General features: G+C 40.7%; 2 protein-coding genes across 2 annotated transcripts; one reads left to right on the top strand and one right to left on the bottom strand.

The window, feature by feature from the left end:
• Window positions 1-3,175: 3,175 nt before the first annotated feature.
• prnpb (prion protein b) lies at window positions 3,176-7,599 on the bottom strand. Its single transcript, XM_020629833.3, has 2 exons — window positions 7,443-7,599; window positions 3,176-6,949 (listed from the first exon to the last, which is right to left on the bottom strand). The coding sequence occupies exon 2, from the start codon at window positions 6,943-6,945 to the stop codon at window positions 5,431-5,433; it is 1,515 nt and encodes a 504-aa protein (XP_020485489.2). The 5' UTR covers window positions 6,946-6,949; window positions 7,443-7,599; the 3' UTR covers window positions 3,176-5,430.
• Window positions 7,600-8,042: 443 nt separating this feature from the next.
• On the top strand, window positions 8,043-16,927 carry LOC109981167 (protein phosphatase PTC7 homolog). The gene is made up of 6 exons (XM_020629838.3): window positions 8,043-8,648; window positions 10,714-10,893; window positions 12,066-12,264; window positions 13,687-13,810; window positions 13,923-14,052; window positions 14,444-16,927. The coding sequence occupies exons 1-6, from the start codon at window positions 8,447-8,449 to the stop codon at window positions 14,500-14,502; spliced, it is 894 nt and encodes a 297-aa protein (XP_020485494.1). The 5' UTR covers window positions 8,043-8,446; the 3' UTR covers window positions 14,503-16,927.
• Window positions 16,928-17,391: the final 464 nt, after the last annotated feature.

The following is a 17,391-nucleotide window of genomic DNA, read 5'->3' as shown; positions in this document are numbered from 1 at the left end:
AGAACAATCCTTGTTCTTGTTCCAAAATCTGCTGTTTTGTTGCATCACTGTCTTGGTATTTTGAACAAAAAATGTTCAAATTCAAAAGGCCATCTGTCTCTGATGTGTACTTGTTCATTTGATTCTGATACATGCAGTTCTAGGACTCTAGTTTTGTGATCCTATGGACTCAATATGTCTTCCTTGATGCACATATACTGTATAAATCAACATGTGTAGATTTGTTTTTTCATCATAGGTACAATGCTATAATGACTCAATGGATTTACATACGTACATTTAACATGTCATGTACAATTTATAAATATGAAGGGTTGATGAAGTCCAGAGCTAAAACACCAAATATTACTCTGTGTTTTTATTGTTGTGTTATAATTCTTTAAATACTGACTGAAAAGAAGAACAGAACTGTGCGATTCGGGGATTTGTGAAGCTAATTTTTTTTAGACTGAAAAACCAAAGTTTATGCTTCTACGTTGAAGATGAAAAGCTGAGGCTAAACACAGATTACTGGTTCTTACAGTACAAATCGTAAAAAAATTAAATAAAAGCCCCTCCAGATTCAAGTCTTGTTTACTAGCCTGGTGTTGGGTCAAAAAATAAGGATAAAAAACAGAAAGACACAAAAAAATAAAGATAAACTTCAACATCTGTCATAGAAAGACAGAATAAAGCTTGTTTGTCTGCTGCTTAATTACTCTTACTGGTGTATATTTACAATTTTATCATCTTTCCAATCTTTGCTGTGAACGTGTTTTGTTTGAAAATAATCAAAGACCCGCCCTGTATTGACGCCTGTCCCAAATAAAGGCGGAGTCATTTCTTCGACTGACAAAAATAAAAACCTGGCGCTTTTAAGTGTTACAGTATAAAAATGAAACACACACACATAGAAAGAGGGACGCAAACTTAACCAAAACAGAATTTACTTTCATTAAATTTGCATAAAGTCTTCTCTGTCTTGTAATTATAACTCTTCCTCAACTGGCAACCCTCTATCGACAGGACAAGCTAATGAAGTTCAGGTTAATGTCAATAGTAAAACTAATATGTTCCATAACTGATGCGAGAACATAAGAACCGTGTAGTCATTGAATGTATGTAGCTGGAAGTCAACAAACATAGAGGAGGGGCCTACTGTACAATAGGATAAACCTGGGCGTCTACACTGTATGTGATATGCCTCCATCAGCTAAATGATTCAACCTGTAGGGTTTGTTTTTGGGGGAGGAGCTGAGCTGCCTCTGATGTGAACATGCTGTTTGTATGTAAACGATGGTGATTCTAAAATGCTGCTGTGCTGTAAGTGGTTTGAACAAAGGACTGCCGCTCCTGCATCACGACCTCTCAGAGTGACCAACTACTAAAGGTAAAAACTTGTTTACATATAACATTTTATTTATATTTATGATGTTGTTTTCATTTAACTATTTCAAAAAAAATGGATGGATAATTGTTGAAATTTCGATTTAAGAAGAATTGATCTTCTTGCAATTATACGTGGACCATAACGTAAATATAAATGCAATTGTTAGCTATTACATCTTTGATAAGTTTTGTTACAACAGATGACAAAGTGTACATGAAAACAATTGTCACAAAGGGGAGAATATGCATTACACACATAATGCCCAGCTGATTGCCAGTGTTGACAGAGAATGTGGAAAGTTCTGGATGTCTGTTGTGCTGTTTGTCACGTGACTAGATGTTCAGTCAAAAGCTTTTATACTAGTTTGAATAACAGCCAACATACCTCTCTCTTTGTCATCTGTATAAAAGTGTTTACAGTCCAAAAACTAAGAGAGCATTTTCATTCATTTTCTGCAGGATCAGATCTGCAGAAATGACGGGCCAGCAGAAGCTCCTCTCACTCTGGGTTTGTCTGTTGCTGGTGGCAGCACTGTGCCCGGGTGCACAGTACGCACACTGTAAACGTGGAGGCCTCTTCAAGGGGCGAGGAAAAGGTGATGCAGACAAAGGGCCTCCGTCCCAGGGACGCGGCCTCTCCAAGCACGGCCTGAAGTTGGCGGGAGCAGCGGCAGCCGGGATGCTGGGGGGCACAGGCACCGGATACGGGATGGGGCTCTTTGGTCGACCCAAGCATGGATCTATGAGTCATCATAAAGCAGTCTCTTCCCAGCAAGATCAACGGCTTTACTATGAAAACCGCCAGGGATTTCACAACCAGTCTCTGTGGAGAGCCTTTGTTAACGCGGCGGCCCCGGCTCCTAACGCCTTCCTCACACTGGGACATGTGGTGTCTGTCCTTATAGCAGCATGGATCAGAGACATGTAACACAACAATTAATCACAGCGGTCTGTCTGAAACTCAAATGAAATAAAAGCTTTTTAAAGAAAATGATCTTTTGTTATTTGTCTTATGTGTGTTAGTGTTATTATTTGAGAGTATGCTGTGTTAGAAGAGATACGTTTGAAACAACATTTTACAGTAGCTTTAACAATTCATGAACTTAATCTAACATTACTCATACAAATCCTCATTAATACGGAACTTTGCCTTAGAATCTATTAGATTGATTTCATGACACTTTCTTTATGGGAAGATTAAACGTTTTGAGACAGTGCTAGAACTAGCATTTCCATATTCAAATAATCTGCAAATTCCCCATTATTCAATAACCTTAATCAGGTGACGATATATATATATATATATATTTTGAATACATTTTATTCTAAAAGTACTCAATATGCACACTGTTTCTGTCATCGTTTAATTATTGTTCTCGGTGTTTTTGAACAAGCATTACTGCTGCGTTCATTTAGAGCAGAAAAGGCTGTTCTGCATTTTTCTACAAGACACTCATACAGTAAATTATAAGTGTTGCTATCCTGTAAAAACATCTAATCTCTATTGAGTCCACTTATAATGAGCTCAGAACAACAGCTCTCCTGCTTAATGCTAAGCTAATATGAATCAATTTGAAACGAAAGCTTTCAGCCAAATGCAGTGGAGTAGATTTAGAGTGTCAGGTAATGCAAGAAACAATGTGATGTACTTTGCTGTACACTTTTATTTACTGCTTTTAGAGCAATGTTTGTGACACTCTTTGAATCCCATATATAGATTTGTTTTAAATATATATTACAAAGGAGGGTTGTAACGAGAACATGTGACAGGGTTTGCAAATGTACATTAATAAGGCAGAGAAATCACTGATTTGTTAGTTATTTTATTTAACACATAACATCCATGACAAACCAAAATCAGCCATAGTAGTTGATGAGTACTGAAAGTGTTTACATTTTCAGGTGAGGACCAGAAGATTCACACAGATAATCCTTCTCAGCATGAGCTCAATGACGCAGTCACGGAATATCTAATCCAGAAGGGGAGTAAGTGCACTTCACAGATATCCTACAGCCCAAATAGTACAAAGATGTCAAAATCTAATTTATCATTGTTGCCATTATTAAAAAATTAACAGGAGAAACCCCCTCTGTGTAGCACTCAAAAAAATTAACTGGGAGGGGTATAAAATACATGTATGGTTTTAGACCAGCATCGTAAAACCACATCCAGAAAAACACACACATATTTGAACTGTACCCTGCTGGACTTTCCCAATTTTTTTAGTTTTAATTCAATCAGAACTTTTTTTTTTTAGCTTGGGTGAAAATACCTTCAAAATAATTAGAAAGTGCTTTACAAAACCCAGAGAGAAATAAAATACATTACATCAGGCAGGTTTAAAATGAAAGCAAAGGTTAGAAATGACTCTCTAGTGTACAGATCAACAACACTATACACAGTGACACAACTCACTCAGAGTGAAAGGTCCAGAAGAACAAAAGTAATTTGCCATGACAGCCAGGTGGAGTCAAGTTCAGGAAAGGCAAACAAAGATAACTGTAGTAGACCAAACAACTACACCTATTATATCCATCTCATTGTGTTTAAAGATTCGAATGATGACAGTTAGAACATGAGATGTGTTGACCAGTTCAAATCTGTAAAATCAGACAGGAAAGTCTAGAGATTTTTCTAGGAGATTGAACAAGTATTTCCAGGGTTGGCATAGAGATCGGAAGCAATTCTCCACAACATTACAGCAGTGAGACTACGCCCTCTAAAACTTCCACATTTTCTCTAAACCAGCAACTTTTAATCTTCTCTTTGCCAAATTTTTGCTTTTAGTTCCAGCGTAAATCGTATCAAACTGATGTGTAAGAAATGACAATAAGTAAGAGATGAGTAAGGTAAAAGTGCAGATATAAATGACTCATTGGATGCCAGAATATAGGATTAAATTGATGCAGGAGATTTCTGTGCAGAACTTCAATATAGCTTCAGTTTTCAGCAAACTTGTTATGAACAGATAAAGACGCCGCTCAAGACAACAAATGCACTGTTATCAAATAGCTGCAGGCAAAAAAGCAACACCAGAACTCTGCTAATGACGGCATCTGTTGAACGTCAAAGGACACATGTTCACTGATGCCCATTGGCTGTTGAGGGCTGTTACATGCAATCCTACCCACTGTACCTAACAATAAACAAAGTGTGAGTATAAAGTACCTGAGAAGAGTTAGGGCCATTATTCACTTGTTTTCTCATGCAAGTATATAACCGTTTGTTATTATTGTGGTTTACAAAAAAAAAAGAAGGGAATTAGCATTTCATATTTCCCACTGTGGTTGAGTATTTTGCAGCCAAGAGTGAAGTCATAACTGTGGTTTACAAGAAATACTTCAGGGCATGATCTTAATATGCAAGGACCACATTGTGGAGAGAATACAATTATCATGACTTGCCTTTAATTATTCTGTAAGTATTATTAGCTCTCAGTTTTTTTCCCCCAGACTCTGGGGACTCTGGAGTCTTCGACCTCATCTGTCTATATTTATGTTTAAATGTATCCCAATTTAGAAGTGGAACCATGGCTTTAAGATGCTTATATATGATACAAACAGAAAACAGGAATAACCACTTGAAAAAAACCGTCTGATATATTGGAATGTGGAAAGTGAAATAAATGTTGTAATGGTGTTAGTTGGATGTTATTGTAGATAGATCTTATAAAGTTGCATTCCTATTTAAACAGTAGCGTCAAAGTAAACTGTCACAAACAAACAACTAAAATAGCCCTGAATCGCTATGCATTCAGTGTACAATAACCTGAAGTAAAAAAGTGCAAAACATCTGAGATGAAAAAAAAAAAGAATTAGGAGTGAAGCTTGCACATCACAAAACTGAAGATCTAACAAAATCAAAGTTTGACTCCTTTACACATACACATAACTGTATTTTGTCTTGTTAGTTAAGTAAATGACTGACTGACCATAAGCACTTTTAAGTGTACAGCTATTGTTTACTATGGGGATAATATACCTTAGCACAATGCAGACATGCAGCTATAATGGTAGAAGTAGAAATCCATATGGGGCCTGGTGAAAGGGAGGATAACTGTTTTACTGGAGAAGAAGCATGCTGGACAGTAGCACACAGAGGGAGGTTAAGAGCTGCATCACACCGTAGCTCGGAGGGCTGTTCCCCCCAGCAGGCGGCATGACTTGTTGCTCAGCTTTTCGTTCCTCCAAAAAGCGCTCGGAGTAGACCATGTACTGTTCAACACAGCGCCGGGCCTTCACTTGCTCAATCAGGGCTGGGTATCCAATCTCCTCAATGCTGACTGTGTCGTCATCCTCCTTATCGCCTCCGGTCGTACCTTTAGGGGTGGTGCTGCTCTGATCTTTCACAGTCCTATTCATGCATTTATCCATGAAGCTGTCATAAGTATCGGCCCTTGGTGGGGGCTTGTAGACATAATCACGGCCAAAGTCTTTTTGGTCTGTAGATTGGGTGCCATAACGACGGTACATGTAGCTGTTGTAATACTGCTCTTCTTCGGGGTTTCGGAAATTGAAATGTGGTCGAGGGAAACGCCCAAGTCCATATCCCACAGCCATTCCAGCTACAGCACCAACACCTGCTGCTAACATGGCTTTTTTAGCAAAACCTGATGACTGAGGCTGGTATCCCATACTCTGTACTGAACGGGAGAAAGGAGAACCCCCTCCCATCCCGTAGCCTCCCTGTCCATAGCCTCCTCCACCAAAGCGAGGACTGAGGATCTTGTTATTCGGGTTCCAGTTGGGGTAACCACCGCCGCCGCCATAACCGCCACCGTAACCGCCACCGTAACCACCACCGTATCCACCACCGTAACCACCACCGTATCCACCACCTTGACCAGGGTAACCCCCTGGATTGACACCACCCTGACCCCAACCCTGTCCAGTATTTCCACCTCTGACAGGGTAACCACCTGCTGCTGGGTACTGGTTTGGATATCCTCCTTGGTTGGTACCAGCTCTGCCTGGATACTGGTTGGGATAGCCACCTCCTGCTGGGTAGCCTCCAGCAGCTGGATTCTGATTTGGATAATTCCCTCTTCCTGGGTTTTGGGGATACCCTGCTGGGTTTCCGCCTGCTGGATAACCCCCTGCAGGATTCTGGTTTGGATAACCCCCTGCAGGATTCTGGTTTGGATAACCTCCTGCAGGATTCTGGCGTGGATAACCTCCTGCAGGATTCTGGTTTGGAGAACCTCCTGCAGGATTCTGGTTTGGATAACCTCCAGGATTGGCTCTTCCAGGATACTGATTGGGGTAACCACCAGCTCCTGGATTACTTCCAGGATTTTGTCTGGGAACTCCTCCTGGATTAGTATTACCCACTCCTGGATAACTTCCACCACCTGGATAAGGATTGGGGTTTCGGTTGGGATTCTGTGGCTGTCGTGGGTAGTTTCCTGGCTGAGTGGATGGTTTAGTTTGTGTCCCACCCTTGTTGCTGGTGGATGATGTTTTCCTGCTGCTGCTACTGCTGCTGCTGCCGCCTCTCTTAGCCCATGTTGATTGAGTGTTCAACAGTAATAAAACAAGGATGGACACGCGTGTCAACTCACACAACCTCCTCATCATGTCCCTAAAGAGAAAAATGTTTCGAGATATTTGTCAAACACAATCGAGCAAGATAAACAACGGCGTCTTATGTTGTTTCCCAGACATCACCCTAGGATGACATGCAAAAAAAGCATCGGGTCACCTTAGGCTTTCCTTTTAATAATGAATAGTCCATGGTCTATTATCGAGTCCTTTAAAATGCGTTTTTAATTGCGTTTCAAAGATGCAGGCTACCATCTCGCACCATTTGGTTTAGGTAACAAAAATGCAATAAAAATTAAAAAAGGAGAGCCAAACGACATTTCCTAACTACCACGAGTAAAAAAAATAAAATGAAAGAGCTGTTTGATTTAAAAACTGAGTTACAGCCATTGCACCATTCCTCGTTAATAATAACCAACGCTACGTTTAACATAACCACAAACACAATGGTGCGCCGCTCTGTCCTCTGTTCGAGGATAACCCCAAAACACTTAAATAACATCATTATTTCTTCTTACAAAACTATTTCTTACCTTGAACTGACGCCCTATATCTGAATGTTTTGATGGTTAATCGGCTGCAAAATGTTGATGTCCTCTCTCTCTTTCCCAGCACCGCTATGCTGTAAGGACTACTTGTCGTTGCAGAGCCGTCTAAACGGAGTGCGCTCGTTTTGATGTGCAGCAAGTACCCCATAGGAAAGGGGGCGGTGACACTTTGCTGTGACTTCAAATTGTGTTGCATTTTCCACATTTTGTATGGAAACAATCTTGCAAATCATGGTTTTTAAATAACGTATTCATCTGGAACTGTGGTATTAACGTGGCCTCATTTGCTGTCTGTATGTTGTGAGTGTGACTGTGTAACTTTTGCTGCCTCTTGGCCTCCCTTGAAAAAGAGGTTTTTAATCTCAATGGGACTTTCCTGGATAAATAAAGGTTAAAAAATATATATATATACATATAAAATTAAAAAAAAATTGTAGGCCAAATGGTGACGACCGGGCGGTCCCGTGATGGAAAACGAACGCGCGTCGGAAGCCTGCGCAGTTCAACCCCTATGAAAGGCTTCTCGGCAGGTCCGGGAACTGCAAGTCCTCTCGGGTCTGCGGGCTGCTCTGCCATTGGATGGTGTCGTTAAATCGTAAGCGTCACGATTCTACACGGCGAAAAACACCCGTATGTACTCGCAGCTTTATGTCCGGTACGATAGTGGAAACATGTCTGGAAGGAGGGAGCCAAGCGGAGGAACATCGTTTATGAAATTCTCACCTGAGTCATAAACTGCACTTTGACCAGGCAGGGCGGACGGTGGCTTTTTTTTTTTTTTTTTTAACATTTCACGAGGAGCCAAATTGTTATTTCACGGAAGCGGGACAGTGCGGACCGAATGGACGGATAAAGAAAGAACCGGTGCTTGATCTGAAGAAGCAGCCTAACAGGCAGGCGGGACCGGGACCGGGTAGAGAGAGAGAGAGGGAGGGAGAGAGAGAGAGAGAGAGCGTCTCTACACAAGACAGGGGTATCCTTGCAAGGGGATGTTATCCGTACTGTCTTATGGCAGACTGGTTGCCAGGGCTGTCCTCGGCGGACTCTCTCAGACGGACGGTCGGGACTACAGCCTGATCAGCGCCAGTTGTGGTTTCGGTAAAGACTTCCGAAAGGGGATCCTGAAGAAAGGGATGTGCTACGGCGACGATGCCTGCTTCATTGCACGGAACAGGGCAGCAGATGTTTTGGGTAAGCACACAAGCGAAGATAAAAAATAAAAAAAACACTGTAGCTGACATGCATTCGTGGGTCACCCCTCCACTCAGATGACCTTCAGGGTCCCCCTTTTGGATGACAACACAACAGCCCCCCCCCCCCCCCTCTAAGAAAGAGTCACAACTTTCCTCATCCTGCAGGCTATCACGTTATCCCAGTTCACATCCAAGTAGGGGAAACAGTTAGGGACGTGCAGTGCTTTAGGTTCAGCTGCGCTCATGTCTTTTTGTTAATGTTTTGTGATTTACCTGCGTGCAGCGCGTCGATTTGAGGTGAACCACTGAATGACCTTTCACCTAGAAGAGCTTCAACTGAGGAAGGCAGGACTCTAATGAAAGATATCAGACTAGATGATATAGAGACGCTTGAATATATGTGGGAATGCGTTAAAAAAAGAAAAGAAAAAAAAGCCCCTTCTGCAGCTTCTCAGAGTTATTACTACAATGTCTTGCAAAGGTCAGAATGGTTGAGCATGGAGGCAGCCATGTTTGCTATTAGCGTCTTAGCCTGCCAGCTAAGCGAGGTGTAATTGCTTTGTCCTCTTCATTTCTCAGCCGGCAGGACACAACAAAGATTGCCCCGAATTGGCCTCATGACTTGGTCGACACCACGGCGTTGTGTTTCATAGCTTCTTCTTTTTTTTTGTTTCCAGTAATTTGAAGTCTTTCATGTTGATGCTATTATTAATATGAAATACAAATGAACAGCTCAGTTGAAACAAAGTATCTCCAGGTTGTAACACGTGACAAAAGAGAGTGCGCGTGGCTGTTAAGTAAAACTCTGAACTCAAATGATTTGGCAAATTTCTGGGAATTTATATGGTCTTTTCTTTGTTTGTGTGTATGTGTTGGGGGGGTAGCTTCGACACGAAATATAAATAGAAAATGAAACCAAAGTTAAAGCTTTGATTTTTGTGTAATAAAATTGGTCATTTGAAAAGTGCATAGTGAACATAACTACAGAAAAACATTATTTTACTCGAAAACAGGGTGATGAGCATAAAATCACTGAGCAAATACTGTAGGAATGCACTATATATATTTTTTCAACCTCGAAATGTGACATTGTTTTTATGGAAAAACAAGTTTACTCTGTGAGTTTCATAATTATTACCTTAAAAAAAAAAGTTAATAGCATGTTACTTAAGCACACATGAGGGAGATTAGTGACTAAAGAAGGGTGATTTATTATTCTGGAGCCCACAACATTTTGTTTACCATATAGTCAGACCGTGCTCTGTTGGTTAAATTATGTGACATCTATTTTAGTGAAATAGTTTTGTGTTCCGCAATAGTGTTTAAAAAAAAAAAATAGAAGTTGTATAACTACGAGATACTAACTAGTGTGCTTTTTAAAAATCTTTATTTTAGAAAGTTGATTAGACATCTCACAGGTTTAAAAAGGCATTTGTTTTTGCCTCAGACGCTGAATGCTCTATAACTCAACACATTAGAGTGAGCCAAAATACAGCAAGTCTAAATTAAAATCCTGGTCCTTTTTGATATGTTATGTTGTTGTCATCCTTTTTTGAACACATGTTCCTCTCCATATAGTCTGTTATTTGATTAATGTACTGTATATGAATACAACTTACTGTCGCAAGATCAAACAAGCATGGCCAAAAGAAACCACTGCCGATAACTTGGTCCTGATATATTTAGAAACTGAAAAATATAGGCATGTAACCAAAAAAAAGATGTATCAATATAATTTCCAGTTATTTTGTTGATTAATCAGATGTTACTTGTTTTAGACAATCTCAAATAGATATGTACTTTAATATCAGAAAGACCGTATATGCCAAGCTGGACCCAGAAAGTTTTTTTATATTCTACCTTGAAAAATGGTTGAAGTGTATAAATGGTCAGAATAGATGCTCATTGCCTCTCTGACCATCACCTGATTCATTGATCAATGTATTGTTTCAGCTCTTAAAAAGCCCAGTATTTGCTATCACCATGTATGACGGACTGGACCAGATTGTTTTTGTATTGGTGAGCCCTTTATGAAACAAAAAAATGTCCCCTTTGTCCATCAGGGGTTGCAGACGGCGTTGGTGGTTGGCGTGATTATGGCGTGGACCCTTCTCAGTTCTCTGCCACCTTAATGAGAACCTGTGAGCGACTTGTGAAGGAGGGACGCTTCACTCCAAGTAGTCCAGTGGGTATCCTGACCTCTGGCTACTACGAGCTTCTACAGAACAAAGTCCCCCTACTAGGTGAGTACACACAGAGAAAAGACCACACACTGATGAAGTATTACGGTGCTCACAAATTCAGTGTTGGAGTGAGTTCCCATGTGAACAGACATACTCTGAGTAATAAATAACATAGCTGCAGGATGAGTCAGACTGTGAATAATGGCTTTGCTTGGCTAGATGCGAAACATATTGATATAATATACAGTATCTTCATTTACTTCGGACTGTCATTTCAAGCCACGATATATACACCCCTGTGATGTTTCGCTTTCAGTTTGAATGTCTCAGAGGTGTACTGGGGTTCCATCTTTGGAGGTGGTTATAGGGGTGAGACAGGGTCAGTGTTTGTGCACCGTTGTGGAACCAATATGAATGTACAAAGACGTAATGACAACTGAGCTTAGTTACTGCACTTTTTCGGAAACACAGTCGGAAAGAGCTAATAGGATACACAATGATAGTCCTAATTATCTCGTTTCTTATATCCGGAGAGCTAGCTTCACCCTCTGTATTATTTAGTGTGTGGGCTGTTTGTTACCATTAATTTAGGCTTTGACCTGCATCCTACTTAGTGATGTAATGCCTGTGAGGTAACCACTGAATCAGGCTGCATTTCATTATGACACTTGGATGTTGAGCCGTGTGGGGTTGAACGCGCAGCGTGAACATACTAACCTTACACCAGAATTGGAAAAGGTCAAGAATCTGTCTATGGCCCGACACTGCAGGTGGGTCAGACAGGTTTTTAAAAGTGTGCACATGCCACACATGTGACCATGGTCGCATATCTTCTGGGTATCCCTGACATGCAGCCAGCCCTAAAAGTTCACCGCCTCCCTCTTGTCACGATGTTTGTCAAATGACCTACTTTTATTTTTGGAAGCTTTGACGACGTCTGCTTTTGACCTTCATTGCTCAAGGTTACTCAGACTGTTGGCACCTAAAGCTGCCGGTTGTTTTTCCTCACTGTTCATGGTGCGAGGCCAGTTAAGTTAGGCCATAGTAATTTCACCCACAGTCATTGGAAGGTGCACACATTGATGCACTGGTTAAGCAGCATTCTCTACTAAGTGTAGTGAAGCACATCAAATCTATGCTTCTTTTCTTCTGTTGTGTTTGTTGTGCTTTTTCTTCCCCCCCCCCCCCCACCTTTTTATATGTCAATAACTTTTATGTTCCTCTGGTTGTAGGGAGCAGTACAGCCTGTATCGTGGTCTTGGACCGACGGAGTCACCGGCTACACACATGCAACCTTGGTGACTCCGGCTTCCTGGTGGTTCGGGGAGGAGAGGTGGTTCATCGCTCAGACGAGCAGCAGCACTACTTCAACACGCCCTTCCAGCTGTCCATCGCTCCTCCAGGAGCTGAGGGAGTGGTGCTCAGCGACAGGTTAGTATCTCAGCGCTACATACACACTCGCAAATCAGATGTTAGAAAGAATGAAGTCCATGGTGTATTTTACAACATAAGAAAGAAGAAGATATGAAGATATCCTTTATTAATCCCACGAGGGGATACAAACATAGGCTGGAATACACATGCATGCACAAACAGGATCCTATGGACATGCACTAATGGAGAAATGTCAGAGGGAGGGGCTACACATGAAAGAGCGCCCAAAAAGCTGGGGGTTTGGTGCCTTGCTCAAGGGCACATCAGCAGTGCTCAGGAAGTGACCTTGCATCTCTCCAGTCATCCAACTAATTTCCAGACTTGGTCCTCACCAGGACTTGAATCTACAACCCCACCCAAGTGCCAACACCCTGAGCCGCTGCCGCCCCAAACCATGACTTGTTTAGTATATATAGACTTTCCATAGCAAATGGTTCAAACAGGGATTTTCATTTCATTTTGCCCTCATATATGGGAAGTTAACATTCAGGCAGTGTTTGCAGAATAAACAATGACTGCTTTGGTGTCAAAGCGGGCTACACCTCCACATAGCTTGCCAGATATCTATTGGGATGGTGGTAGTTAACTTTTCCGTAGCAATAATACTATCCTCACACTATCATGAGAACATGATACCATATGAAATAGTTGGGGGGGTTTAAAGAATCATCATTAGGTTTGGCTAAATGTTTTATAGTTCGTAGTTTCTCATAAACTTGTTTAAAAGGAGTATTTATCTTGCGCTGTATGAACACACAACTATCTCTGTGGCATTATTTTGAAAATCATGGAGGCCTCAGCAAAAATGAAACTTTATAAATACTACCTTTTTATAAAATGTAGTGTCCTGCCTGCACACAAAACATGCAGTTTGTTTCAGTAGCACAAGACACGATATATAAGCATGCATGCAAGGCAATCCCGATTGGTGTCACAATGTGATTCTAACAATGGCAGCCTGATTAACAAGATAAACCTTTTATAATCCATTAAGAGCCGTCTAGAAGCCTGTTTCGAATTTAATCCTGTCTGGTGTGAAACAAAGTTTAATACTTAGCTGTTAAACCTCCAAACGTTCACTTTAAAGAAACATGAATGGCTCTTTTTTGCAACCTTAGAATAAAACCCTCAGGAGAAGGCACAGACATACAATTAAATGATCCCAGGAAATAAACTTGAGTTTTGGTATGTTGCCAATAAACACCAGGTCCCTTCTGCGATTGGCAAGGACACGGAGGACAGGCTGCTTCCTAGGCAGCTGTCCGATTAAACGCCCACGCCGCGTCCACCCTCAAGACTTGGCACAGTGACCACTGACTGGCTTAATTCCATGATGGAAACTGTTGACAGCCGCTCAGGCGCTGCATGATCCTGTTTCACCTTTGACTGATCCTGACTTGCCCTTGTGTTTCCCTCCAGTCCTGAAGCAGCGGACAGCTCCTCTTTTGATGTGCAGCTTGGTGACATCATTTTAACGGCAACTGACGGCCTCTTTGACAACATGCCGGACTACATGATTCTGCAGGAGCTAAAAAAACTCAAGGTGCCACATTTATATCTCGCTTACTCAAGCTTTCACACAAACTGTATCCATATAATAAATATGAGATGTCACTTCTCAAATTCTATTTTTTTTATTCTCATTCTTATTTCAGACTACAAACTATGACAGCATCCTGCAGACTGCACAGAGTATTGCAAAGCAAGCTCATGACCTTGCTTACGACCCCAACTATATGTCGCCTTTCGCACAGTTTGCCTGTGACAATGGCCTGAATGTAAGAGGTATGTATACAGAGCTTTCGGATGCTTTCAAAATTAAAACTCAAGTTAAAACTACTTTGAGTACATGTAAGTCAGTGGAACCAAAATGGCCTCATTCATTATCCCCGCACACATCTTAAAAATGTTTTTTCTTTCTCTCTTGCACTGGTTACTCTTGGAGATTTACTCGGCAATTCATAAAGTTTTGTTTTGATGTACATATATTTTAAGTTGATCTTTCACTCAAACAATATTACAGAATAAGTATAATTGTTGTAATTTCACTAGAATTAGACTTAAAAAAACTTAAATTGAAGACTATCTTTGGCTGATTATACAGCTTTAACTGTCTCCATTTGTCCATTTGTCATGGACAGGACATGTTGCTAATTGTTTTGGGTTGCTTCTGCAGGGGGGAAGCCAGATGACATCACGGTGCTGCTGTCCATAGTGGCGGAATACACAGACTGAAAATATGTGTGTGTGTGTGTGCGCGCTTCTCTGGGGCTGGTCCTTCCCTCTTGTCTGCCTGAGTCTTCCACCTGCGGCCCTCCCCCCTTAAAAAAATGCACCGCATCCTGTGGGCTGACAGGGAAGGCCCTTTAACTCGTCGCACACTCCCTAGCCGGGGGGCTGATGTTCAACTGTGTACATCTTTAGTTCCCTTCCTCTGTTTTGCTTCGGTGCTCCAACGGTTAAGGGGAAGCAGACATAAAGGACCATTTTCATGTTGATCATGATGCAGGAGGAGCCGAGTACAGTGGCCTGAGGGATGCCTTTCAGTCTTGCATGTCCCACTGCACTGCATCAACACTTCTTTGGTAATGGGACTGTTTTGTCTGACTGAGGGCTTTAAAACCTGGAAGCCTCTCTGTGTAAAAAAAAAAAAAAAAGTGAAATAATAAGAGGTGTAAGCCATGGTGTGGATCCTTAAGAGAGTAGTGATAGTGTTGACTTTGAACCCGGCAATCTGTCTCCGTTGTTCCAATCTGTTCCTTGTTGTAAACGTGTTTGAACAAAGCATATAGATGGACTGAGGAAGCTGATACTGGGTGTGGAGAGGGCCTTATTAAAAAAAATAATGTTCAGAGTTTGGTTTGGGAATGTGAGCGATGGTAGAGCTAACGAGTAAAAGCTCAGATTAAATGAATATGTAAAGGAAACTAACACTTGTTTGAGTTTCACTTGAAGGTTGATCCGTTTTCGTCACTTTGCTTGGGGGTCTGTTGGTGCGCACACCCTGATAAGTTGTAAATATTCTTGTGTTTTTAGGGCTACGTTCAGGCCTTTCTGTTGTCTTTGCTTTGGGTGTTAAAGCAATTATTTGGTTACAATTGTGGAAGATGTACACATGCATTCATAACTATATTTTTCTTGTATAGATGTTGATCTTGGAGTGAGCTTTATCTACCCCACACTTCCACTTGCTGAAATGAACAAGAAGATAATGTGTCGAGATTGCTTGTTGCCGTGTCCATGTGGGAGGAAAGCTGTGAAAAGTGTGTGCGTGCATGTGTTTGGCATACATGTGATATATTGTGGTTGGAGTGGGTGGTGTATTTAATGTAAACATCTGATGTCTCACAAAGCTAAATCTAGCATCTGGGAATGCTTACTAATGCAATGATAGGTCAGGCGTGAATTTTAAAGGAAAAGATGTATTTTTTTAACATTATTTAGTTTTAAAGTTAGAGTTTGAATTGTCTGTGTGATGGATGACAAAAGATCCTGCTATCTTTAGAGTCAGGTGTCTGTGTGGGTGTGTACTCTGTTTGTTCCTATGTTCCTTATTTCCCTTTACATTTGTTTGCTGCTCCCAGTGAAGATGTCTGTACTCAACTTGACATGATTTATATAAACGCAATCACCATGATTGTAATATGTGTGCCGCATCACATTACATTAATCAAAGACAATGATAATACTGTTCTGCCTGTGATAGTCCATCCTTTTGTCTAACAGCTCACCCAAGTGGTTTGGACAATGTCTTCAAGGTGAAAAAGTAGGTGCACCAAAGACACATTTTCTATGTGTATGTAATTATGCTTTGTTGTTAAAAACATCAGACAGCAATACTGTAAACTCCATGTGCTCTGAGTTTCGTGTGATGACCAGAAGTGTGGGTGGAAATGTTCAGAGGGACATACAAATATATTTTCTATGCTTACAGTTGTTTTATCAGAACAAAAAGAGTGTACCATATTTAAGTTATATGTGACTGGTTGCAACAAAATACAAGACAGGTTTATGAAACCAAAGAAGGAAAGCCATATTTAGACACATGATTGCTCCGTGAGCCCTGCTGTTAAAACATGTTTTTTTCCCCCTCATATACTTAATGGTGGCAATGATATCTGTCCGTCTTGCACTGTTCTTCTGCATGGTTTCTACACATAGAGGCACTGTTTAAGAAAGTTCAGTTGCTCCTGCTGTTAGAATGGTTTATAAATGTTGTAGAATGGTTCTTGTATTTTCTTCAGTGATAGCCCTATGTTTGACAGAAAGATGGATCCCACATGCAAAAAGAAGCGGTGGTGAAGGAGGTAATGGTGCTGTGAACTTACAGTATGAGGGTGAGCACAGTTTCAGCCTTAACAAATAGCTAGACCTGTAATCAAGAGGCCTTTCCTGTCATTGCAAGCTTGTTTCATCTCGGTCATGTTGTTCAGCATTTGATGTAAATGAAGTCTGCCCGTATGTATCTGTAAAGCTGTTCTCAAAGGTGCTTCTGCAGTCCGTATGTTATGATTGTCATCTTTTCAGCAAGCAATGTTTGTGTGTATGGAAGATACACGTGTCTAATGTGTACCAATGCAGGTCTAATTTCTGTAAATATGTTTAAAAATATGTACAATATTTAAATAAAGAATCTAGTATTTATACTAAATATTCTGTATTTCCATGCTTCCGTTCCATGTTTCTTTGTGTGTTTATTTGATCTCCAGAAACAGATGCACTGTCGCAGAAGACAGTCTTACAAATGTATTGATGGCGTTAGAATAATGAAATGGTGTTATGAGGGCAGTCTCACATGGTTTACAAAAATTTGACTTATCTGCTTACTCAATATCCGATTACCAATTTTTTATACTTATGGTAAAAATTACCAAATGAAAAAATGAGATTATTATACCCATTTTTATACCCACTTTGCCCTGACTTCCTACAATTGCAAATATTTCACTGTTTATGTTTACAAGTTATCCCAGCTGGTACATATATTTCTATAACTATAACTGTCAATGAGAGCTCTGAAAGTTTAAAAATCTGCAGTCTGATTTAGAATGGCAAATAAAAGAATATGCATAAAAATAGTAGGCTATATACCATTTTATATGCATTAAAGGCCAACTTAATAAG

Source organism: Labrus bergylta, chromosome 17 (assembly GCF_963930695.1).
Source record: "Labrus bergylta chromosome 17, fLabBer1.1, whole genome shotgun sequence".
In the NCBI taxonomy this organism is placed as follows: Eukaryota; Metazoa; Chordata; class Actinopteri; order Labriformes; family Labridae; genus Labrus; species Labrus bergylta.
This window is presented reverse-complemented; position numbering and strand designations above follow the sequence as displayed.

Bases quoted from the DNA above. Each gene is read 5' to 3' on its own strand.
- prnpb (XM_020629833.3), bottom strand. From the start codon at position 6,945: ATGATGAGGAGGTTGTGTGAGTTGACACGCGTGTCCATCCTTGTTTTA.
- LOC109981167 (XM_020629838.3), top strand. From the start codon at position 8,447: ATGTTATCCGTACTGTCTTATGGCAGACTGGTTGCCAGGGCTGTCCTC. The intron at 12,265-13,686 runs GTTAGTATCTCA...GTTTCCCTCCAG, and splicing joins GGAGTGGTGCTCAGCGACAG to TCCTGAAGCAGCGGACAGCT. The intron at 14,053-14,443 runs GTATGTATACAG...TTGCTTCTGCAG, and splicing joins CAATGGCCTGAATGTAAGAG to GGGGGAAGCCAGATGACATC.